This window comes from Cherax quadricarinatus, chromosome 24 (genome assembly GCF_038502225.1).
Source record: "Cherax quadricarinatus isolate ZL_2023a chromosome 24, ASM3850222v1, whole genome shotgun sequence".
In the NCBI taxonomy this organism is placed as follows: Eukaryota; Metazoa; Arthropoda; class Malacostraca; order Decapoda; family Parastacidae; genus Cherax; species Cherax quadricarinatus.
Window position 1 is genome coordinate 11,577,794 of NC_091315.1, and position 26,340 is coordinate 11,604,133.

The following is a 26,340-nucleotide window of genomic DNA, read 5'->3' on the forward strand; positions in this document are numbered from 1 at the left end:
ATATATATATATATATATTTATTTATTTATTTATTTATTTATTTATTTATTTACAATTTGAGCACACATACAGAGGTACAAAAAAATACAGATAAGAGCAGCATGCCAAAGCCACTTATACTATGCATAGCATTACGGGCTGGCTTAAAATTAACTTAAGATTAACTAAGCAATGATGAAATCAGTGATAAAACATTAATGTAAACAGATAACTATAAAGCACAAGTGAGTATTACAAAGACAGGTCATATGGTTGCATGCATTGCTGTACATTCAGTAGAATGGAGTATTCTGTTAGGTAGTGTATTTAAAAAATAATAAAGTTAGATTGGGCCCGGGTTCGATTCCCGGCGGGTGGAAACATTTCGACACGTTTCCTTACACCTGTTGTCCTGTTCACCTAGCAGCAAATAGGTACCTGGGTGTTAGTCGACTGGTGTGGGTCGCATCCTGGGGGACAAGATTAAGGACCCCAATGGAAATAAGTTAGACAGTCCTCGATGACGCACTGACTTTCTTGGGTTATCCTGGGTGGCTAACCCTCCGGGGTTAAAAATCCGAACGAAATCTTATCTTATCTTATCACACACACACACACACAAACACACACGTCGTGCCGAATAGGCAGAATTTGCGATCTTGGCTTAAATAGCAACGCTCATCTTGCCATATAGGACAAGTGAAAATTTGTATATGCAATAATTTCGCCAAAATCATTCTGAACCTAACGAAAAAAATATATTTCACTGTGTTTGTTTAGAATTAAATTACTGTAAACAAATCTAAAATATATTTAGTTGGGTTAGGCTAAAATAAATTGCTCGTTATAATAATGTTAGGTAAGTTTTCTAAGATTCTTTTGGTGCAAAATTAAAAAAAATTACATTAACATTAATGAAAAAAATATATCTTTAAACATATAAGAGAAAATTTTAGAAAGGACTTAATTTTAAACGAGTTCTTGCTAATTGACCAGTTTTACATATTCCGCATGACATATTATTTATTATTAACACACTGGCCGATTCCCACCAAGGCAGGGTGGCCCGAAAAAGAAAAAACTTTCACCATCATTCACTCCATCACTGTCTTGCCAGAAGGGTGCTTTACACTACAGTTTTTAAACTGCAACATTAACACCCCTCCTTTAGAGTGCAGGCACTGTACTTCCCATATATATATATATATATATATATATATATATATATATATATATATATATATATATATATATATATATATATATATATATATATATATATATTATTTTATACAAGTCTGGCCAATACAATAAGTTATTGCATTTAAGGGTTATTTAAACCCATAGGGGTCATACTACTGTGAGTGCGGGGATGAGAGGAAATGAGGTTTGATTCAAGGAAGGCCAGGTCAGCTACCACTCCTTGGATGAAGCAGTCATCACTGGCATCAATTAACCTCCCTTGATGGGTATAATAGGAGAAACAGTCTGACTTTAAAATACAGAACATTAGAGCAGGAAAAATATAGCAAATGACATTAGAAACGCACCTTGGACAGGGACCCCATTGTAGCGGATATCCACCTTGTGAGGGATTGGAGCTCTAGGATAGAAGAGCACCTTGTAGAGCCCACCACCCAAATCCCTGATAGAGTGCTTCACATCCTGGCCAGCTGCTCGCACGCCTACTGACAGTGTTCCTCGACCAGCACCTAAAACAAATTACTATAATCAAACCTAAGCGCTAAACCCACAAGGGTACCTAAAACAAAACAAATTTCTATAAAGTTGAGTACTGTACATTATATAACTAGAGTAACTGACATGTATAAACTACTTCACAGAAAGCCCCTTATTATGCAAAGCATTTCGGGGAATGAGTTCATTTTCATTACCTCCTGCAATTCCTATTTCAGTCAACATAAACAAAATTTATATTTAGTATCAGCTATAAAAAGAGTATTATTATTATACAAGGTCAATAAAGTTAAAGCCAGTACTGCAGAATCACACCACTTACTTTTATTCCGCCAGTCCTCAGGTTTTGGCGATGTTACTAATATTTGTTAAGTAGTGTCTCAATTATGAGACAGAGGATCGAGCCGCCACCACGCTGTGCTGAATGACCCACATCGGTTTAGAACTTTATACAGATTAATAAATGCAGTGTGTTACTAACCTGATGCGTCCACCTTGAGAGCACACTCCTGTGCAGAGAAGCATTCTCCTGCAGGCTGTAAGTTAACTCTACGAGGGTCAGCGGCTTCAACAGTGTACGGTGTACCGTTGATGGGTGTACCTTGATGCAACACTGCCACGCTGTAGGACCCAACCTGTCCACACAAACACTCTACTACAGTAAACGAACTCCAGTTAATGTAAAAACAACACTACAATAAACATTAAATACTCAACTAAGATAAAAATAAACACTCCAGTATACGGTATTATCTCTCTCACCTCTGAGTGTTGTGTCTCCCATGTAAATGTATGGCATACAATACCGACAAGAATTAAACACTTGTGCAACATCTGGTTATCTTTATTGTTGACGTTTCGGCATCCAGTGGCTTTATCAATACAAATTCAAGGATATAATTACAAGACAGTAAAACTATATACAAATGGCTGAGGAACTGACTACCTCAATTATGTAGAACTATATACAAATGGCTGAGGAACTGACTACCTCAATTATAAGTCCTTGAATTTGTATTGATAAAGCCACTGGATGGCGAAACGTCTACAATAAGGATACCCAGATGTTGCTGTGTCTTATTCTTCATGTCGTCTCCTATCCCTGAGTATCGTGCTTCTCATCATACTGTTTGTGAAGCGGCTCACCTGGTCTGCGCGGTATTCAGCACGATGGAGGCCGCTGCGTAGTTTGACCAGCCTGGCTGGGACCTGTCCACCATCAGGGCCTGTGACACGAATGTCCAGCTCACCATCCAGACCCTTGGTGTCCACCGTGAAGGACGCAGTGCTGCCAGTCACCACCTGTGACACACACACAAGCGTTTACTCACAAGTCTGTCTCAAAGAATCGGGTCGTGTTATAGTAAATGATATATTATGGGCGTCACTTGAACCCAGTGTAACGAAAGTAAGTCAAGTAGTTGTATAATAAGAGTTAAATGGTATAGTCACATGCAACATCTGGGTATCTTTACTTGTAGACGTTTCGCCATCCAGTGACTATCAACACATTACATGGGTATGATATAAAGATAGTAGAAATATATACAGCAGACAGTGGAAGATGAGGCAATCAGTCCCTCAGCCGAGGACTGATTGCCTCATTTTCACTGTCTGCTGTTATTATGTCTACTATCTTTATAATATGGCCATGTAATATATTGATAAAGCCATTGGATGGCAAAATGTCTACAAGTATTCCCAGATGTTGCATGTGTAATTCATCAGTAATATACAAACAGTATAGAGCATAAGACAAGCGCAACATAAGACAGGCTGATGTTTCCAGGAGAGTAATTCAACTCTATATGACTGATGAATCCTGCAGCTCAACATAAACGTCTCGTCAAAAAAGGTTCCTAGTGTTGCACATGTATCTTAATCAATTGTTGGTATTGCATATTATTTAAAATATATGGCGTATTTAACTCTTCAAGAGGTCTTGATCCAAGAAACTGGAGCTACCCTCTTGAATCAACCTTGATTACTCATTTTCCATTATCCTGGCACTATGACCCTTATGGATATATCGCTTTCCTGTTAATTTAATAATTACATTTCTAATTGGATCTTTCCTAGAACATGAGCCACAATTTAATGACACACGAAGACCAATTGAACCCAGGTCCTTTCAGTTGTGAACCTTATATATAACCACTAAGTTACATGCCCCGTGATGTTTCTAAGCAAATATTTCAACTCGTTTGTTGTCTCACCTGCTTGAGTCCATCTCCCTTTGCTGTCACCATCTGACTCTCCTTGCGCTGCAGATGGCGCACCTCGCGAGGCTCCAGCTCTCGGACATCACACTTGAAGGGTGAACCTACAGTAGCAAGAACAATACTGTGACTAAACACTGCTGTGATACACGTTACATGGAAAGTGTTTTTAAAGATCATTTAAGTATCATTTACATTAACTATTACATATACTGACCCAGAACATCCTCTTCGTTGAAGGTGATGTTAACGAAGTGTGGGATGGGCTCATGTGGAGTGAAGGTGACGTCATAAAGACCACGAGACCTGGCGGCCACCTCAGCCCTGACTGAGGCCTTGGCTGTAGTCACCACCAGCTCCAGGGTCCCCTCCCCAGCCTGAGACGCGTCCACCGTGAATGTCACGGGTCGGTTTACCTGCAACCACAGAGTAATTATATAAACCCTGACAAAAAAAAGACTAAAGTTGTGGGCACAGTTAAAGTGTGCTCTACAATCAGCTGTACCCCACAGGCTACACAACAGGGCAGGAGCACCTGCTAACAGGTGGTCATAGAGGACCAGAGGAAACATGAGTATGGAATACAAGATACTTCGAGGATTTAAAAAAAGATGGGCAGAAGACTGGGAGGTGGGATATGGGAACGAAAAGACAAATGTACTGCAAGAGAAATATGCTACAGACAATAAGCATGACAGGGCCCACAAGGTCAGGACTGATAGTAGTCATGGTTAGATATAGGGCAAGACTAAGAGCTGAAAGTCAACCCTCTCAACCAGTTAAGTGGCAAGTATAACCAGGCGAGTACATTATTAGGTTCTTTTAAGTAAGGTTCCTTGATATGCTCTTTTCTTCAAGGAACTGGACCTGCCCTCCTGAAGCATGCACCAAGTATGTTTATTCGGCATAAATCGCACAACCACTTCTTGCATTTCCTCTATAATCAGCCAAGTCAACAAATATAGCTGTACAGCTGTTGGGGCTCCCAACTGTGGTGTGAATGGTTGTCAGTTTAAATGTCAACTAATTAGACTGAGAGTTTGACTTCCAGAGTACCTGACATATCCTCTGGCTTGAAGGACAGTCTCTCACTAGCTATGGTTGAGTACATATAATGATCTCGTATGCAGGGCCGGATTAAGAAGTCTCCGGGCCCTAGGCTATTCAGATTGGCGGGGCCCCTTTGAGTTACGGGTAAGCGAAGCGACCCCTTCCAGCTTCGGGGTGGGGGGGGGGGGGGGGTCGGTGTGCGCCTGTTTAAGGTCTAATTAAATACATTCTGGCTATTTAGATTAAATTTAATAGGGAAAGTACATCAAGACAACCAAAACCATTTACCAACAGCCATTATAACTATCTTGTTAAATCATGCATTTTAAAGAGAATAAACTCAAGACAGCATAGTATTACTAGATTAGGCTATTAAAGTAGTGACATCATGTACCTATTATATTCAGCATAACCACTACAGCACTATTATTCCCTTTATAAATCATTGACCATTATTGCTATCATTGCATCATGCATAAGACTATCAAATCATATAAACTCAAGAAAGCAAAGAATTGTTTATATTCACAGGCACTTCTTAAATAAACTTTTTTCTGGATTTCATATTGGCAAAATCATCAATTATATTCTGAAAATCAATATTTCTTGTTAGATCAGACTCAATGGTCAACAAGGCTAGGTTACACAATTTGTCTTGGCTCATTGTTGAACGGAGCTGGTTTTTCACTCTTTTCAAAACAGAAAATGAACGTTCTCCTTCACAGTTAGTAGTTGGAAGTGTTAGGTAAAGGCGATACACTATGTCAACATTAGGGAAGGTTTCTGAGATACCTGCATTTCTTAAATGTTTCAAAGCAGCTGAGGGCGCACATTTTTCAGGTGGAGCTTTAATCTGATTCACATACCCAGAAAAATGAACTATTTCTTCAACAAATCTGTCCTGAACATCTGCTGAAAGGTGTTGTTGCAACTTTAATGCAGCTTCTCTCAATTCTGCATCTGGCATAGTAGTAATTTTGAACAGAAATCCAAACTTGTCATTGAGATTCTGGTAGATTTCTTTTCTTTTCACCAATTCTGTAATCAGTGAATCCAGAATGACGAAGTATGGTAGCAACACAATTTCATTGTCAGGCTCTTCAAAATTGCGTTTCCTCTTCCTTGACCGCTGATGATCAGCCCGGTAACTGTAGTCTTTCACCAGCAGTTTAGCTTTCTCTTCAAACATTTCAAAAGCTTCATCATTGCGAAGTGAGCTTACAAATTCTACTAAGCCTGCATAGAGGTTAGCACAAGTAGCCATTTCAATTTCAATTTTCTGAAGTGTCTTGTTCATGGCATTTAACCGTTCCAGTATACATTCCCAAAGCATACAGAGTAAGGCCAATTCAAAATCTTCCAATTTTGATGCTAAGCTGGCTGCTTCGCTTCTTGTAGTTGCTGTCTGGTCTTCATCCTCTGCTATTTGGATCAAAGCAGAACGTATTTCAGCAAAGCTGTCTTTCAAAGCATGTGTTGCATCATGCTGCGCTGACCACCTTGTTGTTGATAATGATTTGATGACATCTCCATGAATGGTTGACTTGAGTATACTCCACCGATGCGTTGAAGCAGAGAAAAAATTAAAGAGGGCTTGTAAAAGTCCAAAAAATGAAACTGCAGCGACACAACACTCCGCAGCACATGACCCAGCAAGATTAAAAGAATGTGCTGAGCAGGGCATATATTCAGCAAGTGGGTTGATTTGCTTGATACGGGCTTGCAATCCATTATATTTACCCGACATGTTACTTGCATTGTCGTAGCTCTGGCCACGGCAATCCATAATAGAGAGATCATGTTCAAGCAGAGTATCCAGTACTATATTCATCATTGTTTCACCATCATGGCCTGAAAGAGGAATGAATTTTATAAAGCGCTCTACAGGCTTACCACTGGAGTCGACAAAGCGAACAATGAATGTCAATTGATCTGTATGTGAAATATCTGGTGTTGAATCTACACTTATTGCAAAGTATTTTGCAGTTTTCACAGCTGCTATGATGTTATTGAGGACCTTCTTAGTCATCAGTTCAATAAATTCATTGCATATAGTAGAAGACATGTAAGATACAGTGCCTCTTCCTGCATTCCCAAGGCGTGACACATGATTTGCTAAGAATGGATCGAATTGTGCTAACAGTTCTATGATCCCTAGGAAATTGCCTTTGTTTTCCGAACCAAAAACCTCATTTTCTCCACGGAAAGCAAGTCCTCTAAGAGCTAAGAATTTTACAACAGCAACAACTCTTTCTAGAACTTTTCTCCAATAAGTGCGCTCTTTTTCAGTTTGATTTTCCAAATGAGAATCCAATAAGCCTTTTTTCTGTGCACGAAATACACTGGCTAAAATGCAGCTCCTGTGAGTGGTGCTGTTTTCATATTCCTCGAAACGCTTGGAATTTTTCCAGTCATTGAACCCCTGTGTGAAGGTATTTTCTTTGGTAGAAAATAGCTTGCATGCTGAACAGTACACTTTTCCTGAGCTTTCAGAGTATACCATCCATGATCTTTTCACAGTTTCTGAATTTGCAAGCTTCCTATAAAACATAGATGACTTCCATCATCATAAATCCTTGCTGATTTCCTAAAGTCAATGTTCAGAGTTTGACTGAAGTTTTCTGCAATGAAAGCATTACGTAGAGAATCTGGGATTACATTTGGCCATGAGGCAGGATCTTTTAAGACAAATCCTATGGATGAAATGTCCGTTGAGACATTGAGAGGAGACACAAAAGAAGTAGATGTTGGCTGAGAAATAATGGAGGGAAGGCTTCCTGTATGATCTGACGTATCTGCAGATTCAACTGTACTGGTAACATCAGAAACTGTTTTCGTGAGCATGTCTGTGATCTTTCTGCAGCTTCCTACATCTTTCTTTTTCTGTTCTTCTTCTTGAATTTTCTTCTTTCTTTTCTGTGACCCACTCGCATAAGAACGTCCAACATCACGTTCACGAGATGCCATAATGAGGATGTATCACTGTCTGTAATCATGCAAATACAAATTTTTCATTATCAATTATTAATTTTTTAATTATTATTAATTTTTTTTCTGTCAATTGGGGGGATATGGCCCTTGTAGCCCCCTTTCCTCTGGCTGCGCATCTAAAAATTCAAAACGTTACCAGAAAGGAGTCATATACAGAACTTTTACCATAGATTAGGTTAGTGATTTGGGCTACGAATATTTTACTAATTCATCCTCCTTGATCCCCAGTTTACTTAAACAGGAATCATATTGAGTCCAAGAACAATGCACAATGGTATTTATATTACCATTTTCATAACTAAACTAATCATTATGTTTTGCATGATATATGACCTACCACCATAGATAAGGACATGAGAATTAAAGAATGCAGGGACAATTTTCAGTTTCACCCAACCAACGATTTTCTGATGTGGCTTATGTGTTTCTGGGGAAATATGTAGTAAATTAATTGATGTTCTACATCACTTCCGTCGCAACTTGAAAACTAAGCATTTGCGACGGAAGTGATGTAGAACATCAATCAATTGAGATCTGTTATTGAAATGATAAAGACTTAAAGACAGGTCAAAGTGCTTTTAAAACCTACAAACGGAAGTCAGTTTGCGTTTTTAGGTTTTTCTTTATAATATTTTTACCAAAATTGCGTCTTTACTGGTCCATGCATCTTTACTGGTCAAGTAACCCTATCAGGTACCTCCCTTAACATTTAGAGGCGAAAACAAACATTTATCCATACACATCAATGTCTATCAACAACACTTCAGTTAATTTGTCACAGTACAAGTCTAGATAACGTGTAATTACTACAGAAAATTGGAGAGGAATCTCCCATACTCACCCATTAGCGGGAAAACACAGCTGTTCTTATGTAAACAAAGGCGTGTTGAGTGTTGCCATCTATGGTTAGGTTTATTTATTTTTATTTTTTATTTCATTATTTATTTTTGTTTTGATTAATTTTTAAAAATCAATTTTACTCTCCAAACACTTGAACTTTTTAGGTAGGGACTCCTTTGCACTTGCACCATGTGCGCAGTCTTGGATGAGCCCCTGAACCCCTTGGACCGCGGGGCCCCCAAATGCGCGGGGCCCTAGGCAAATACCTAGTTTGCCTATGCGGTAATCCGGCCCTGCTCGTATGAGTTTATGAACCAATAGCAGTGAGTGAACTCAGCATGACATCTGCCTACGTTGCTGTTTTGATGTCCACTGTAAATGTAGTAAACAAGCCTTCTATTTGTATGTGTTCGTAATATCTTCCCTTCCTTAGGTCGATCCTGAATGCTTCCCATTTCATCAGGAACTGTGCAATCCCTACGTAGGGTTTGGCGCTCCCCCATGAATGTATTGTACTACTGAATTCAGCATTATGCTGATTTCAACTCACCTTGGTGTGGTCCAGGCTGATAACCTGGACCTTGGTGACGTCATAGATGTTGCAGGTGAAGGGTGAACCACCGACGCTCTCACCGTCCATGATGACGTTAATGGTGTGGGGACCCACCTCCAGGGGTTGGAACTCTGCTGTCAGCTTATTAGGCAGCTCACCACTCAGCTTGACCGGCACGTGCGCCCCAGACGGAGACGTCACCTGTACCAAACACTCAAATTTACCATAGTAACCATACTGCATTTTAAAAGGAAACAAAAAATTTGCAAGCTATGGAAAGAAAGGGGAGCAGGAGAAAGAACATTATAGCTTATAAATGTTGAATGCTAAATCTATATAGATTGCCCTCACAATATATTCCTAGGTCCAGACTATGTATGACATGGTAGCAAGAAGGGCACAACAGTTCATAGCTTATAACTGAGAGGGCGGCGTCTACTGACCTGGACAACACAATCTGTGACATCAGCACTGCGAGGATCAATTGTGATGACTGCAGGTCGAGCCAGAGAGGACATCTTGAGTCCCGCACCAGATATCACTACCTGGCTGCTGTCACTCACACGACACTTGAAAGGCGACCCTGTCAGTATTCAAGGAGGGTAAGAGTACACAGGTAGGCCATGACACCGCCAGCTAATTGCAATATTCAAATACTAACACATCCCTAATTTCACTAAAGTGAAAAAAACTCCACAACTATTGTTCACTATATACTATACACAAAGCTAAGCTGTTCCACCAACTTTACCTAGACCTATACTTAAAACGCTGCAGCAGTTACTGTGTAAACCACAGAAATACCCGGCCACACAGGTTTAGGGTGCCCTCTGCGATTGTGTGAAATGTTATTTGATCTATTACGGTTTATGTTAGATTAAGTAAATCTCTCTTCAATTCATATATGCTATCGTGATGTAGGTGCAAGTGTAGGGATGCCATCTAGTAGGCCTCTGTTCGACCACACGTACGCCTGTTTGGAAGGAGGAGCGAGTTTAAGGAAGAAATACGAAAGTTGTAAGAGTTACAAGTGGAGTCCTCTACGAGGTCAGCCTTTGCTGTTGCTGATAAACATAAATGACATACTGGCAGATGCTTTATCTTGTATGTATCACTATCTGCTAAGGATGCAAAAAATAATGAGAATAATATTCACTGGAGAGACTCCAAGACTCCAAAGGCTACATGGTCAAGCAAACAGAAATAACTATTATTAAATGTAAAATAATGATAACAAGAGAGAGAGAGAGAGAGAGAGAGAGAGAGAGAGAGAGAGAGAGAGAGAGAGAGAGAGAGAGAGAGAGAGAAACTCGAACAGTCTGATATAGGAGTGTATAGTGTCTCACCTAGTTATTATCAAGAGTGTATATTAACCATGTAGCTTCGACGGTATTCGTGAAGCTAGTTAGCTTAATAACTTCTTTCAAGAACTTTCATGATCATTTAGAAGTTTATATGTTTTTCTACTGATTCTATACATATATCAGGTTCATCTCGAAGTATGAAGCACTCGGTGGCTCGGTAGGTAACGCTCGCCTCACACTGAGTGTCCGTGGTTCAATCCACGGCATGGGTGAAAACCTGCTGTCCCTGTTCATCTAGCAGTAAGTAGGTACCTGGGTGTTAATCGACTGATGTGGGTCGTATCCTGGGGGACAAGATAGTCCTCGATGACCCACTGGGTTATTTTGGGTGGCTAACCGTTGGGGTTAAAAATCCGAACAAATCTTAACACGTAATACGCACCTGATCAAATACATGAACTACAAAAAATTCAAAGGTTCGCGATGAGGGTCAGAAAAGACATAATAACATGTTTAACATTCAGGTTAGATAGAGGCAGATAGACTGTTGGAGAAGGAAGGAGCGAAGAGGTATATGGCAGCTAAAGACGCAGATGTGCTACTTGGACGTGAGTGGTGGCGAGGACATAAAATAAGCTAAATGAAGTGGTGGAGGCAACCACCATAGAACAGTTATGATCAGGTCGTACCTTGACGGCTAGGAATCTGTAAAGTGGTCGTTAGTAGTAAGGAGTGATGATCAGACCCCTACAAATTAAAGGTGAGTACGCTCTCCATACCGTCTTCTCCCTCACACCTACCCAAACATACATACAGGAGCTTAGCCTCCAGACCCGCAAACACAAACCAGCTAGCTAGTAAAAATCGGTTAAGTGCACACGTTGAGGTCTTATTTAGTTTCTCCCTCTCTCTAACTGAAATGTGAATCTCGTCTCCCAGAGATCCTTTCCCAAGATTCCGCTTTCCTTTAACATCCCCGCCATCCTCAGACAACTTACTCTGAGCTAACGTCAGGTCGTTCAGGGACTTCCTGCGAATCATTTTTTTGAACATGTTCACTACTTCCCGATGCTCTGGCCTTTATTTTCTGTCACGTGAGTTCACTGTCATGTCTTCCGTATCACTTGTTCCACTACAATATACGAAATTCCTTCACCCTATTTAAAAGAAATCTTCTAAATAACGCCATTACTGCTTTTCTATCATTAGTTAGAGAAAAACGTTAGTGGCCACTAAACTGGCATAAACGGATTGAGAGAATAAACATTGTTCCGAGACAGTGTTGGTCTGAGATAGCTGGAACATTTTTCAGCACACTAGACTGTGACCAATATGGTCTGGTCATAAGCCTCATTGGGCCTGTGTCCATTAGTCTATTTTATAATAACCAAATGTAAATTAGAGCTTCCGTCACAAGCTTCCGCGTTGGCACTCAACACATCCACCTCCGCTGGCGAACTGAATAATGAATGCTCTCAATAATGAGTGTGTGTGTTGGGGAGGGGAGGCGTGCACAGTGCTACTAGTGTTGAGACCACAACAGGACACCTGTGATAGCCAGGCCATCAGTGCTGAGGCCACAGTAAACCCACAGCTCAGTGATAAAGGTACTTTTCATATCTGTGTATCAGTGACTGCTGTGCTCTTTATGATTCCCTCTCTCTTCACCCTTCAAGTGGGGAGAGGGGAGGAAGGTGAACGCCTTTATGCTGGTGAAATGTTGACCTTCTCTTCAAATAAATGTTGGGTGGTAATGGGGTGCTACCATAAATGGTCAGGTAGTCTACTATTGTCATTTTCTGACGTCCAGAATAGTTTTAACCATCCAATTGATTTTCGAAAAGTTGAGAAAGTTGTATCAAGCAAGTCCATGGCTGACAGAAATATAATTGAATCTTGTTTCATAAAAAGCAGTTTTGAAAATATGAATATTTCCTTAGGTTTATATAAATTAGACTCATTTATAATTAATAAAATTTGGTTAGTTTAATAATACACTGGACAAATAATAAACCTTATTTCTTGGGTAGAATATTTTGTTAGTGGGATGTCGTGAGGACCTGTCTAGTTGGACCAGCGGGCCTACTGCAGTGTTCCTCTTTTCTTATGAGCCCGGTACTGTCGCGCGTCAGGTGTTTCTTTGTTGTGGGGGTTGACTGTGAGGTGTAGTCTAAGCCCTTTAATTGCCTTCCTTTGATGTATTACTTTCATAGTTCCTTGACAATGTGAGTAGTCACGAAAGCGCTTGGAATTTCACTACTCTTTCACAGTTGTTGTTTTGCATATTTTAAAATCACCTGTTTACTGTGATCTTATTGCATTATATCGACATATCTATAGTTCAATTATCTGTTACAAGCAAATTTAGGAAATTTGCTTAGTATATCTGGTATCTTATTTTCATTGATAAGATATCTTGACATGTCACATAGGTTATTATACTGTCTGTCTCTGTATTCCTCAATAAGTGGACAATTAAGCACATAAGTGTTCAAGACTGTGACCATATGCCTGATCACATAATTTTCATTTAGTTTGATCATCTGTGTCTCCCCCAAACTGCCAGAAGTACTTGTAACCATATTGCAAGTTGCTCCATAAACATACTTATCTATGTTCATGTTATCATAGTGGGTTATAGTCTACTCAGGCTTCTAACTGCATTCCTATAACAATCATTTTCATTATTTACTTCTCTTCTAATATTATTCCTAATGCTAGACACAAATGTACCAAAGTTATATTCTACATTCTTCTGGGTACTCTTCTTGGCTAACATATCAATTTTATCATGAAGGAGTAATCCAATGTGTGATGGGATCCACAGCAATTGCACATTAATTCCTTTGTCCCTGATTTTTGAGTATCTATACCTGGCTTCTCCAATGAGCATGTTGTTGGAGTCATTATATGAGTTAAGAGCATTCAATGATGACATAGAATCAGTAATGATGACAGTGTCAAGCTCAGTGTCATAAGTTAGCTTCAGCGCCATTAGGATTGCAAACAATTCAGTTTGCAATGTAGACGCCCAGTTGTTAATTCTTATGCCTAGTTCAACAAGTTTATTATCGTTCTTAACTAGGGAGGTGACAACAAGAGCAGATACTCGTTTAATGTAGCCATCTTTTAATATTTTCTTTGATTGTCTGAACGAAGGAAAAAATTTGCCTCATTACCAGTGCCAATAAATATTCAAGATATGGTTATTTTGCTTCGAGATTCTCAGTGTGAAAAGAAAACTTTAAATAAAGCTATGAAATGACTGCCTTTTTAATATCCTTTTCTTTTTAATTTAGACAAGATGCTAGGCATTCCAGTAAAGCTTGTAGGCATTATTTTAGGGGATGTATGTACGCATGTATTTATACCCATTTATCTCTGAGCGTAGGGGTATATATAGTTTTCATCGGCTTGTCAACAAGTTGGTGACCCTTAACAACCCCGCTAATATATCTGCCACACAAGTTGTGCTCATCAACATTTTCAATAAAAATAGAGATGTAACAAGTTTTGATTAAAATCAAGACGATTTATAAATTTTCGGACTACTTCCTGCTTATCACTAAAATTAAAATATTCAAAGTACCTAATGACTTAGTTTTTAATGTACTTTTCATAAGATTTTAAAAATATGTAAAATATTACAGACTTATTGTCAAGTTCAAAACAAGTAGTATATAAACATTATATAAACATTATATAAACAAGTAGTATATAAACATTATAGGGAAGTCTGACAACACCAGACATTTCCAACGAGCAAACTTATTTAATAAAAAAAAAAACTCTGGAATGATTACAATCTAGATAAAGTGAAGTGATTAAACAAGAAAATGCATAATTGATAGCACAGACAACCTGATAGCTGATAAGCAGAACTAGTAGGTACTGTATCAGATACAACACTCGTGAAACCACAATTGCAGGGAAGGGTGAGAGACTATGCGGCCAACAGTAACAGCCTGGTTGATCAGGCCCTGATCCACCATGAAGCCTGGTCAGAGACCGGGGCGCGGGGGCGTTGACCCCCGAAACCCGCTCCAGATATACTCTGGGTATAAGCTACCTGTACGTGTGAGGCCACGCTACTTGTGTGTGTGTGAGGCTACACTACTTATATGTGTGTGTGAGGCTACACTATTTGTATGTGCGTGTGAGGCTACACTACTTGTGTGTGTGTGTGAGGCTACACTACTTTGTGTGTGAGGCTACACTACTTGTATGTGTGAGGCTACACTACTTTGTGTGTGAGGCTACACTACTTGTATGTGTGTGTGAGACTACACTACTTTGTGTGTGAGGCTACACTACTTTGTGTGTGAGGCTACACTACTTTGTGTGTGAGGCTACACTACTTGTATGTGTGTGTGAGGCTACACTACTTGTATGTGTGAGGCTACACTACTTGAATGTGTGATGCTACACTACTTGTATGTGTGTGTGAGGCTACACTACTTGTATGTGTGAGGCTACACTACTTGTATGTGTGAGGCTACACTACTTGTGTGTGTGAGGCTACACTACTTGTGTGTGAGGCTACACTACTTGTATGTGTGAGGCTACACTACTTTGTGTGTGAGGCTACACTACTTGTATGTGTGTGTGAGGCTACACTACTTGTATGTGTGTGTGAGGCTACACTACTTGTGTGTGTGAGGCTACACTACTTGTGTGTGAGGCTACACTATTTGTATGTGCTTGTGAGGCTACACTATTTGTATGTGCGTGTGAGGCTACACTACTTTGTGTGTGAGGCTACACTACTTTGTGTGTGAGGTTACACTACTTTGTGTGTGAGGCTACACTATTTGTATGTGTGTGTGAGGCTACACTATTTGTATGTGCGTGTGAGGCTACACTTCTTGTGTGTGAGGCTACACTATTTGTATGTGTGTGTGAGGCTACACTATTTGTATGTGCGTGTGAGGCTACACTATTTGTATGTGCGTGTGAGGCTACACTACTTGTATGTGCGTGTGAGGCTACACTATTTGTATGTGCGTGTGAGGCTACACTACTTGTATGTGTGTGTGAGGCTACACTACTTGTATGTGTGAGGCTACACTACTTGTATGTGTGAGGCTACACTACTTGTATGTGTGAGGCTACACTACTTGTATGTGTGAGGCTACACTACTTGTATGTGTGTGTGAGGCTACACTACTTGTATGTGTGAGGCTACACTACTTGTGTGTGTGAGGCTACACTACTTGTGTGTGTGAGGCTACACTACTTGTGTGTGTGAGGCTACACTACTTGTGTGTGTGTGAGGCTACACTACTTGTGTGTGTGTGAGGCTACACTACTTGTGTGTGTGTGAGGCTACACTACTTGTGTGTGTGAGGCTACACTACTTTGTGTGTGAGGCTACACTACTTGTGTGTGTGAGGCTACACTACTTGTGTGTGTGTGAGGCTACACTACTTGTGTGTGTGAGGCTACACTACTTCTATGTGTGTGTGAGGCTACACTACTTTGTGTGTGAGGCTACACTACTTGTATGTGTGAGGCTACACTACTTGTGTGTGTGAGGCTACACTACTTGTATGTGTGAGGCTACACTACTTGTATGTGTGAGGCTACACTACTTGAATGTGTGAGGCTACACTACTTGTATGTGTGAGGCTACACTACTTGTATGTGTGAGGCTACACTACTTGTATGTGAGGCTACACTACTTGTGTGTGTGAGGCTACACTACTTTGTGTGTGAGGCTACACTACTTTGTGTGTGAGGCTACACTACTTGTATGTGTGTGTGAGGCTACACTACTTGTGTGTGTGAGGCTACACTACTTGTGTGTGTGTGTGAGGCTACACTACTTGTGTGTGTGAGGCTACACTACTTGTGTGTGTGTGAGGCTACACTACTTGTGTGTGTGAGGCTACACTACTTGTGTGTGTGTGTGAGGCTACACTACTTGTGTGTGTGTGAGGCTACACTACTTGTATGTGTGTGTGAGGCTACACTACTTGTATGTGTGTGTGAGGCTACACTAATTGTGTGTGAGGCTACACTACTTGTGTGTGTGAGGCTACACTACTTGTGTGTGTGTGTGTGAGGCTACACTACTTGTGTGTGTGTGAGGCTACACTACTTGTATGTGTGTGTGTGAGGCTACACTACTTGTATGTGTGTGTGAGGCTACACTACTTGTATGTGTGTGTGTGAGGCTACACTACTTGTATGTGTGTATGAGGCTACACTACTTGTATGTGTGTGTGAGGCTACACTACTTGTATGTGTGTATGAGGCTACACTACTTGTATGTGTGTGAGGCTACGCTGCTTGTGTGTGAGGCTACACTACTTGTGTGTGTGTGTGTGTGTGAGGCTACACTGCTTGTATGTGTGTGTGTGTGAGGCTACACTACTTGTATGTGTGTGTGTGTGAGGCTACACTACGTGTATGTGAGTGAGGCTACACTACTTGTATGTGTGTGAGGCTACACTACTTGTATGTGTGTGAGGCTACACTACTTGTATGTGTGTGTGAGGCTACACTGCTTGTGTGTGTGAGGCTACACTACTTGTATGTGTGAGTGAGGCTACACTACTTGTATGTGTGTGACTACTTGTATGTGTGAGTGAGGCTACACTACTTGTATGTGTGGGCGAGGCTACACTACTTGTATGTGTGTGAGTGAGGCTACACTACTTGTATGTGTGTGTGTGAGGCTACACTACTTGTATGTGTGTGTGAGGCTACACTACTTGTATGTGTGTGTGAGGCTACACTACTTGTGTGTGTGAGGCTACACTACTTGTATGTGTGAGTGAGGATACCTACTTTTATGTGTGTGTGTGTGAGGCTACACTACTTGTGTGTGTGTGTGAGGCTACACTACTTGTATGTGTGTATGAGGCTACACTACTTGTATGTGTGTGAGGCTACACTGCTTGTGTGTGTGAGGCTACACTACTTGTATGTGTGAGTGAGGCTACACTACTTGTATGTGTGTGAGGCTACACTACTTGTATGTGTGTGTGTGTGTGTGAGGCTACACTACTTGTATGTGTGTGTGTGTGTGTGTGTGTGTGAGGCTACACTACTTGTATGTGTGAGTGAGGCTACACTACTTGTATGTGTGGGCGAGGCTACACTACTTGTATGTGTGTGAGTGAGGCTACACTACTTGTATGTGTGTGAGGCTACACTACTTGTATGTGTGTGAGTTAGGCTACACTACTTGTATGTGTGTGAGTGAGGCTACACTGCTTGTATGTGTGTGAGTGAGGCTACACTACTTGTATGTGTGTGAGTGACGCTACACTACTTGTATGTGTGTGAGTGAGGCTACACTGCTTGTATGTGTGTGAGTGAGGCTACACTGCTTGTAGGTGCAGCTCGTTCTCTTAATGATAGTATATCACTGTTGCCAAATATTCAAATGGATGACTGTTTAACGACCCTTAGTTAAACAGTGATGATCTGACGTAGAATTTTTCTAGTGGACGGTGGGTCCCTGTTTTCTGATCGCTCGTCAGATTTTTTTTTATCGCCTAAACATTTTATTTACCGGTCTCTTCGCATAAATGGTTAACTTCTATTGGTAGACGACCACCCAAACTACATTAACCTAACCTAAATAATGTCGCTCGAGAAATTTGCAAACCTTATGTGAGAAATTCACACAGAATTTGTGAGGATGTATGGGTATGAGAGATGTAATGTGGGTTGTGAGAGACTTGTTACTTGTGTGAGGCTGCTGTATTTGCGAGTCGTAGATCAACTAGCCATTAAACCATGTGATTAGGTGAGCATTTTGAAATAATTTAATTCACATATCTTGTACACTCTCACACAAAAAATACCTCTAGTGTATTACTGCTTGTTCTATCCTTTCATTTTTCCTTTCTCAAGATTAACTTCTCTTTATTAACATTTCTTAAAACTAATAAACTGTTCGGTGATCTAATTAGAATTTAACAAACTGGGAACAAGGAACCCGGGCGGCTCCAGCACACCTCTACCCTTCCCAGGTGTAGTTAACGTGTACACAGGGTGGAGTTTGCTTACCTGGTACAGGTAAGCCATTGAACTTGACGGAGAGTGTATGCACGGCGGCCTCCTTTGGCTTGAAATTAACGCGGAATCTTGCGTGACCTTCAGACTGCACGTAGTTAGGAACGTTGCGGCCGTTGACAGACACGATGATCTCCAGGTTGCCTGCGCCCGCTTGTGACGCATCGACTGTGATACAGACACAGACACGGAGCAGAGAAGATATAGAGCCATGTTAGAAGTTAAAACTTTCCTTAGAAATTATGTTATCAGTGCCATTAATGCTACTTTTTCCCACATAATATTAAAAATTATAAGAAATTCAGATATCGATTATAAAAGCATCAACAGAAAAGATAAATGAGAAGCTAGACGCTGGGTGGTGTTAAAGCAAGCACTCACTGGAGAAGTAGACAGGCTTAGCTACGATACCGGTGGCTACTTCAGTGACCCTGACCTTGGTAGCGTCGTAGGCTTTGACCAGGAAGGGTGAGCCTGGCACCAGCATGCCCGCTACCCGCACCTCTACACTGTGGTCACCTGCAACACACCAACACACCTTAACTACATATAAAGTCATGAACAAATAAAACTTTCTCAGCATCAAGAGAAACATAAAGCCACAAACATATATTGAGAAAAAATTGTGCCTAAAGATTATTATTATATATATTATTATTATATAGTAGGTTTGTTTCATATAGGGACAGAACGCTCGAGCGAGTTACAAGATATAATACTATAAGAGATAATAATTAAATACATATTATACATAAATGCAATAAAACGACTAGTCCATACAACTACACGCTCAACTTCAGCATATTGTCCGAAATCTGTTAAAAACTAGAGAGATGAAGGAATTAGTAGTAAGTTGGAACGTTTCCTGAGTTAGTTTTAGTTAGTTTAATATTTTTATTATGCACCTCATGCCCATTGCGTGGGGGGGGGGGGAGGCAGTCAAGCGATTACAGAGGTACATAATGGGATCGCAAAGTTTTGATGGCTGAACGAGTCACAGTGGTGATGAACTATTTAAATATCTATATTTGGTTACAATCGTAATGAGTTATTTATGCAGATATAAATTAGGTCACAAAAATATTACAAAACTCTACCTCTAGGTCCAGGTATATTTTATGAGAGTATGCTTGTAAAAACTAAGTTTAATTGGATATGCGTCATTTACAACGGGCAAAGTCAGGGTATATTTCCAGAATGGTTCAAATTCAATTCAAAGTTTATTCTCTATAAGGATTACAATGCTGAGTTTACAGAAATTTGGTTATTTTTTGGTTTACATGTAGTAAAATTGTGATTACAGAGTGTACCACTAGAACGCTTAGCATGGCTAGGCATTTCGGGCATACTTAGTTTTATTCTTAATTGTAAAATATTACAAATTATGAGGTAAGTTGGTATTATGGCTAAGTGACTAAATACTAGTTTGTGAGTTTAGCAATGTGAATGCTTTTGTTTTGGCACAGTACATAGTTTCAGTATTGGAGTATCACAGGATTCATTATTTTAAGACTGAGATTAATATTTCTGTTTATGGTCAAATGAGTGAGTGAGTGTAAGTGTGAACCACCAGGTGGTATTCGTGTAGTTAGTTGACGGGGTGTATCAGGGAGATAAGATGTTTTCTAATGGTAGTTTTGAAGGTGATGAATGTGTCTGCAGTTCTAGAGTTCTCAGGTAGGGTATTCCAGATTTTAGGGCCTTTGACATACATTGAATTTTTGTAAAGGTTTAGTCGGACACGGGGAATGTCGTAGAGATGTTTGTGTCTGGTGTTATGCCTGTGGGTTCTGTCACAACTATCAAAAAAGCGTTTTGGGTCAAGGTTGATATTAGAGTTTAAGGCCCTGTAGATGTTGATAATATGTCACTGTGAACAAAATACTTTGACATTTCTTGAACATTTCTGAGTAAGCTATCTCTGAATTCATTAATTTTTATCGCATTTCAGTACATAATGACGCACAGATTCCAGAGGGCAAAGTGAGACCAGGTCGAAGGTTCTTACCTCCCATAGTCTGGTTGTTTACCCTTGACACAGGAAACATTTACTTATATCCAGGGCTTCCCTTACCTATTTCAACAACCAGTTCCAGGGGACGCACATGGACAGACCCACACTTCATAAAACTTTTATATTTGAATATTTATAAAAAATGGTGAAAAATATCTATGAATTTGAAATTTTTTTGCGAACATTGAAACAGATGGGTCTGGTTTTATGGAATATGGGGGGATACTTCTCTTGGATCGTGCAGTGTCCAATATAAGGTTAATTTGGGCTAGTAACATAATTAATATTCCACTCTTGAAATGCCTGTTTTGTTTATATATGACCTATAAAAATGTAATTTTTGGTATGATAAACATGTGCAATGACAATATAAAGTAAAATAAACATCACTGGAGTTAGGTTAAGTCAGGAAACAGGACAAGTGTTATCTGACGCGGGTCTTAGTCATATGATGACCCACCACTGGAATTTTTGGTCATCTGACCGAGGCCTTCCACTGGCTTGTCCGTCCACCTTTTAAAATTTATATATGAGAGTGTACTCTACTAACCAACTTCCGTCGGAGTGTACTCGACCAGCAGTTTGCCTTCGTCGTTGGTAGAGACGCGAGGCTCCAGACTCACTCTTAACGGTGACAGCACCTTCACTTCCAGCTGATCCACGCTTGCCTGCACAACAACCAGTATACAACATACGTATTAACTTTACACTTGATTTCTAAATATATTAATAACTTTATATCTGAGTCCATATGAATTATTAGTTTTGGCAATTGTGCCTTTTCCCTGCAGCCTCTTATGTAAAACAAAAATATGCTCTTTTTTGAGTGATACTAAAAAAGGCCGTCTTTCTACACTACTGCGGCAGTAGCCCCTTGTTACACTGCCACAGTGATCCTCAAGACCGCAGTCTATACCACTGCTACATCTGCTGACAGGTTAGGTTAGGCAAGATTCGTCAGGAAGGAGGACAGTCGTTTCCTGACGCGGATCTTAGTCATATGATGACCTGCCACTGGAGCTTCTGGTCATATGACGGAGGCCTTTTTCTGGCTTACCCATCAACCAGTTTAAAAACTGGCTATTATCTAATATTTCGCTGACAAGTCTTCTCACGCCCCCGTCCTTTACTACTACCACTGACAATTTAACTCATACTCCTCACACCAGACAGTACTTTTGTTCTCAAGTCGATTCACAGTTAGTTAGTTTAATATATTATGTACAACATAGCCATCATGTGGGCGGTAGATTCATAATTCATAACAGTAACTCCCATCAGGCTGCACTCGCCAGACTGCCGCCTTGCCATGAAGCCTACTCCAGTTCCACCCGCCAGTCTACTTCAATTGCCTTTTAATTACTTTTTTTTTTTAAAGAAATACAGGCTATCATACCTCGGCTCATATCAAAGCCCAGCTTTATCTATGGTATCCTACCACCACCCCAGGATGCGACCTACAACAGTCAACTAACACTCAGGTACATAAGTACTGCTAGGTGAACGGGCAGCAAGTGTAAGGAAACATGCCCAACATTTCCACTCGTGCCGAGGATTTACCTCCAACTAAATTTAACTTTATTAGAAGTTTCAGGGAACCACCATTTGCATTTTCACTCACAACATCGTTGTTCCAAATGTTTTTTTCCTCTTCTATAGTCTATCAGCATCTCTATATCGTATATACAATTCGCGAATACTATCACCAAGAATAATAATAAATGCTGCTTTATGATATCAGACATAAAAGTCACACTACTGTGAATGGCATAAATTAAACCCACAAATTGGAAATGAAAATTGGACGATGTGTCAGGACTTCCTGAACTATTGTCGTGTTGCCGCTTTAAGAGCACCGTAAATCAGTAATGTTAAGGTAGTGAAAGATGAAGAAACTGCACATACGAGGCCAATTAGCAAGAACATTTGGCAGTATACTGCGACAGGCAAATATCTTAAGATACAGTTGTTTTTAGGGGTATGTAGGATTTGAAAAGCTAGAGTTGGAGGCAATATGGGGCTTTGAAGGCTTCAAACGAGAGGTGAGAAACCATAAGCATATAATATTTGACCGATCTAAAGTCATGGAATGAGCCAGATAATTCTGCACAGCTGTAAAGTGGTTAAACTGCCGTTTCGTAATTGCAGAGATAAAATAAAATAAAATTGCGTGGTAAATGCCTTAATACCGAAATACAAATTATGTTCAAATGGCCCTTACCTTGCAGTGTTGAGGCCAGTTCCTTTATGTGGCCCATGATATCAGCGGAAATCACAAAAATCAGAGAAGCATTGCGCATTATTCAACTATGGGGAATCAAAATCCTCTTGTCTTCTGTCCAGATGTATACCAATCTCTGTTTTCAGTTCCCACACATTTTTCAAGACATTTCCCAAACTGAGCCATTTCACACCCGTGTGTTCACATTCATAGTCTAAAGCTGTTACAAGTTACCTGTGGTTTAATCTTTTAATAGGAATGTAGCTGACCACTTTTGCAGCAATGGCCACGGTACTGCCCAGATATTTTCGACACGTCTCACAACAGTTCGCATTAACACCCTACTCGAAATGTTTGTGTCTGCACGTACAATAGAAGTGGGTTCAACCATGGATAGTTTTGTAAATTTTACTTGAGAGAAGAATTTGTTGTTCTCGATGAGCGTATACAATCATGTAACTGACTACTGTAATATCCTGAGGTGAAAACTGCCTGGTAAAGATTTTTTTTTTTGTTTCTTTTTCATTCGAACCATCACGTTATTTATTTTTGCGACAGAAAAGTTACTTCATATGCAAGCCGATTATATTTAAAAATGGCTATTCAAGTCGATGTCATTGAGCCTCACTACACTTGTTTTTGAGCACTGCCACTTTCTTTGAGCACTCCTAAACTTTCCTTGAGCAGACCTCACTTTTTTTTCAAGTTAATCATGCAGTTTTTTTTCCACATACACACTGGTACAAAATTACAAACTCTTCAGAGGTTCATTCTTCACGGAGTACACAGTATTGTTGATGCACCTTCCTCTTTTTGTCGATACTTATTTCCGTAATAACATGCGCAGGATGTAGTTCAATAGGTACCAAACTCGCTGCAAACTGGTATAACACACACGAGCAGAAACATCACTAGAAGAGTACAGTAGCATGCTCTTCCGCGAGCAGTACAAACTAGAGTGATGTACTTTTCATTAAACCCGCTTAGCGAGGAAAACAAGTGACATACAGAGCAAGGTCATGGAAAGGTCATGCAAGCCATGGCTGCGTCTGGTCTTGGCGCTCGTATCAAATGCCCCACAAATACCCCACACATTTTAAATGGATCGTTTCTGAGACTGATTTTTTTTTATTGCTAGATATAACAGTGGGCCAGATAACAAGCCGGATCTGGTGAATGGCTCTACTCACGCTGGGAAATGACACGGAAACGTTTTACAGAATACCCGTCAGCAATACGGTGATTAATAGTCCTCTTTATGGGATGAGGAGGGTTTGAAGAATGTAAGTGAGAATTAAGAAAGTGGGGAGGGTGTTTCAGAGGCACAAGAGCACGTACCATTTGTGATCTTGAGCACCCTCAAGACCACCAATGATTTTTTTTTTTTAGCCGGGATGGACGATGACAATGTCTGTATCAGACTGAAAGAGAACACTGCAAGTTGAAGCTTTTCTTCTACCGAGCCACAGTCGCTGTCTTGTTAAATCGATCTTGATCCACACCTGGGCTTTGTCTACATGATTACCTCTCACACTATACTGTCAAATGTTTTAATATTCAGAGGACTTGACTTGGTTTGACCTTTGCGGTCTCATCTCTCACTGCCTTGACCTTACTACTGCTGACTTTCACCGTCTTCCTGCTCGCCAAGCTATCAAACAACAAACTTGATGAGGGTTCAGGATGGACCACTAAAAAGGTCGTCCAGTTTCATCCTTGAGTGTACTTGTCCACTGTTGTAGTAATGTTAGTAATTCAGTGTTGTTGTAGCTCCGGTGTTAGTAATTCAGTGTTGTTGTAGCTCCGGTGTTAGTAATTCAGTGTTGTTGTAGCTCCGGTGTTAGTAATTCAGTGTTGTTGTAGCTCCAGTGATAGTAATCTAGTGTTGTTACTACACTGTTGGTGATCTAGTGTTGTAGCTCCAGTGTTAGTAATCCTGTGTTGTTGCTACACTGCTGGTGATCCAGTGCTGTAGCTCCAGTGTTAGTAATCCTGTGTTGTTACTACACTGTTGGTGGTCCAGTATTGTAGTTCCAGTGTTAGTAATCCAGTGTTATTACTACACTGCTGGTGATCCAGTGTTGTAGCTCCAGTGTTGGTGTTCCAGTGTCGTAGCTCTAGTGTTGGTGTTCCACTGTTGGTGCTCCATGTAGGTGCTCCACCACTGATAATACAGTGTTGTTACTCCACTCAACATAGTTGTGACAGTGACTTTTATAAACTGTTGACATTTAAACTTCCACCTCAGGTTCACTGCGCAAGTCTTTATTATTTCCTATTTTCCTGTTTCTTAATACACGACCAGAACAACTACTGAGATGCCACACCCAGGACAAGATCCTGTAGTCATGGTCTGGAGTTGGGACCTCCTAGTCTGGTACAGTGTATGCGGACGTGACTTTACCTGGTTACATTGCGGACAGTCTAAAACGGTGTTCTAGTGGGTGGTCCTGTCTCTACTCACACTGTTTCTTACGACTGAGATCTCCATGCAAACTGAATCACCAAAACAACCCATATTCCATTTTTCTAGGGCTCGAAAACGCACGCTTTACAACGGTACCCATTTTACTGATGGGGAACATAGACAACCGGTGAAAAGAAACACGCCCAATGTTTCTACCCTCGCTGGGAATCGAAACCAGGCTATCGCCGTGTGAAGCGAGAGCTTTAGCCACCAGATCACGGGGCACCGTGAAGAAAGATGAGACTAGAATCTGCAGCCTTGCATAACTGGAAGAAAGAAGCATCACTGGTGACATCTTCACCCCACTACTCTTTCGTTCAAAGTAAAACTGCAGACGAGCCCAAAAATACTTTCCATGCCCAACGAAGATGAAGAATCTGACAAACGTGTCATTCTTCAATCTGGAAACGCTACTGGTGTAGACACACACACCAGTGAAGAGGCGGGGGCCAGGAGCTCGGAATCGACCCCTGCAACCTCAGCTAGGTGAGTACAACTAGGTGAGTACACACACACACACTCACACACACACAAAAGGCACTATACTATGGACCAGTGTCACTGACGTGCATAGTATGCAAAGTCATGGAGAAGCACCTGGAACGGAACAAAATTATATACGACAACCAGCACGCATTCATGGAAGGCAAATCCTGTGTTACAAACCTACTGGAGTTTTATGACAAGGTAACAGAAGACGGGAGAGAGAGAGAGAGAGAGAGTTCAATCTGGAAACGCTACTGGTGTAGACACACACACCAGTGAAGAGGCGGGGGCCAGGAGCTCGGAATCGACCCCTGCAACCTCAGCTAGGTGAGTACAACTAGGTGAGTACACACACACACACTCACACACACACAAAAGGCACTATACTATGGACCAGTGTCACTGACGTGCATAGTATGCAAAGTCATGGAGAAGCACCTGGAACGGAACAAAATTATATACGACAACCAGCACGCATTCATGGAAGGC

At 40.6% G+C, this 26,340-nt stretch overlaps 1 protein-coding gene across 4 annotated transcripts in view; it reads right to left on the reverse strand.

Moving 5' to 3' along the window:
* The window catches only part of jbug (filamin-type immunoglobulin domains fbug), a 495,234-nt gene that overhangs the window by 12,061 nt on the left and 456,833 nt on the right, over positions 1-26,340 (reverse strand). For all 4 annotated transcript variants that reach the window (XM_070088188.1, XM_070088189.1, XM_070088185.1 and 1 more), the window contains 10 exons: positions 21,228-21,345; positions 19,045-19,182; positions 18,658-18,831; positions 9,775-9,914; positions 9,329-9,532; positions 4,115-4,313; positions 3,895-4,001; positions 2,825-2,980; positions 2,160-2,313; positions 1,531-1,692 (listed from right to left, as the gene is read on the reverse strand). In XM_070088188.1, coding sequence (XP_069944289.1) covers positions 1,531-1,692; positions 2,160-2,313; positions 2,825-2,980; positions 3,895-4,001; positions 4,115-4,313; positions 9,329-9,532; positions 9,775-9,914; positions 18,658-18,831; positions 19,045-19,182; positions 21,228-21,345 — 1,552 coding nt within the window. The remainder of the gene's footprint in view (positions 1-1,530; positions 1,693-2,159; positions 2,314-2,824; positions 2,981-3,894; positions 4,002-4,114; positions 4,314-9,328; positions 9,533-9,774; positions 9,915-18,657; positions 18,832-19,044; positions 19,183-21,227; positions 21,346-26,340) is intronic.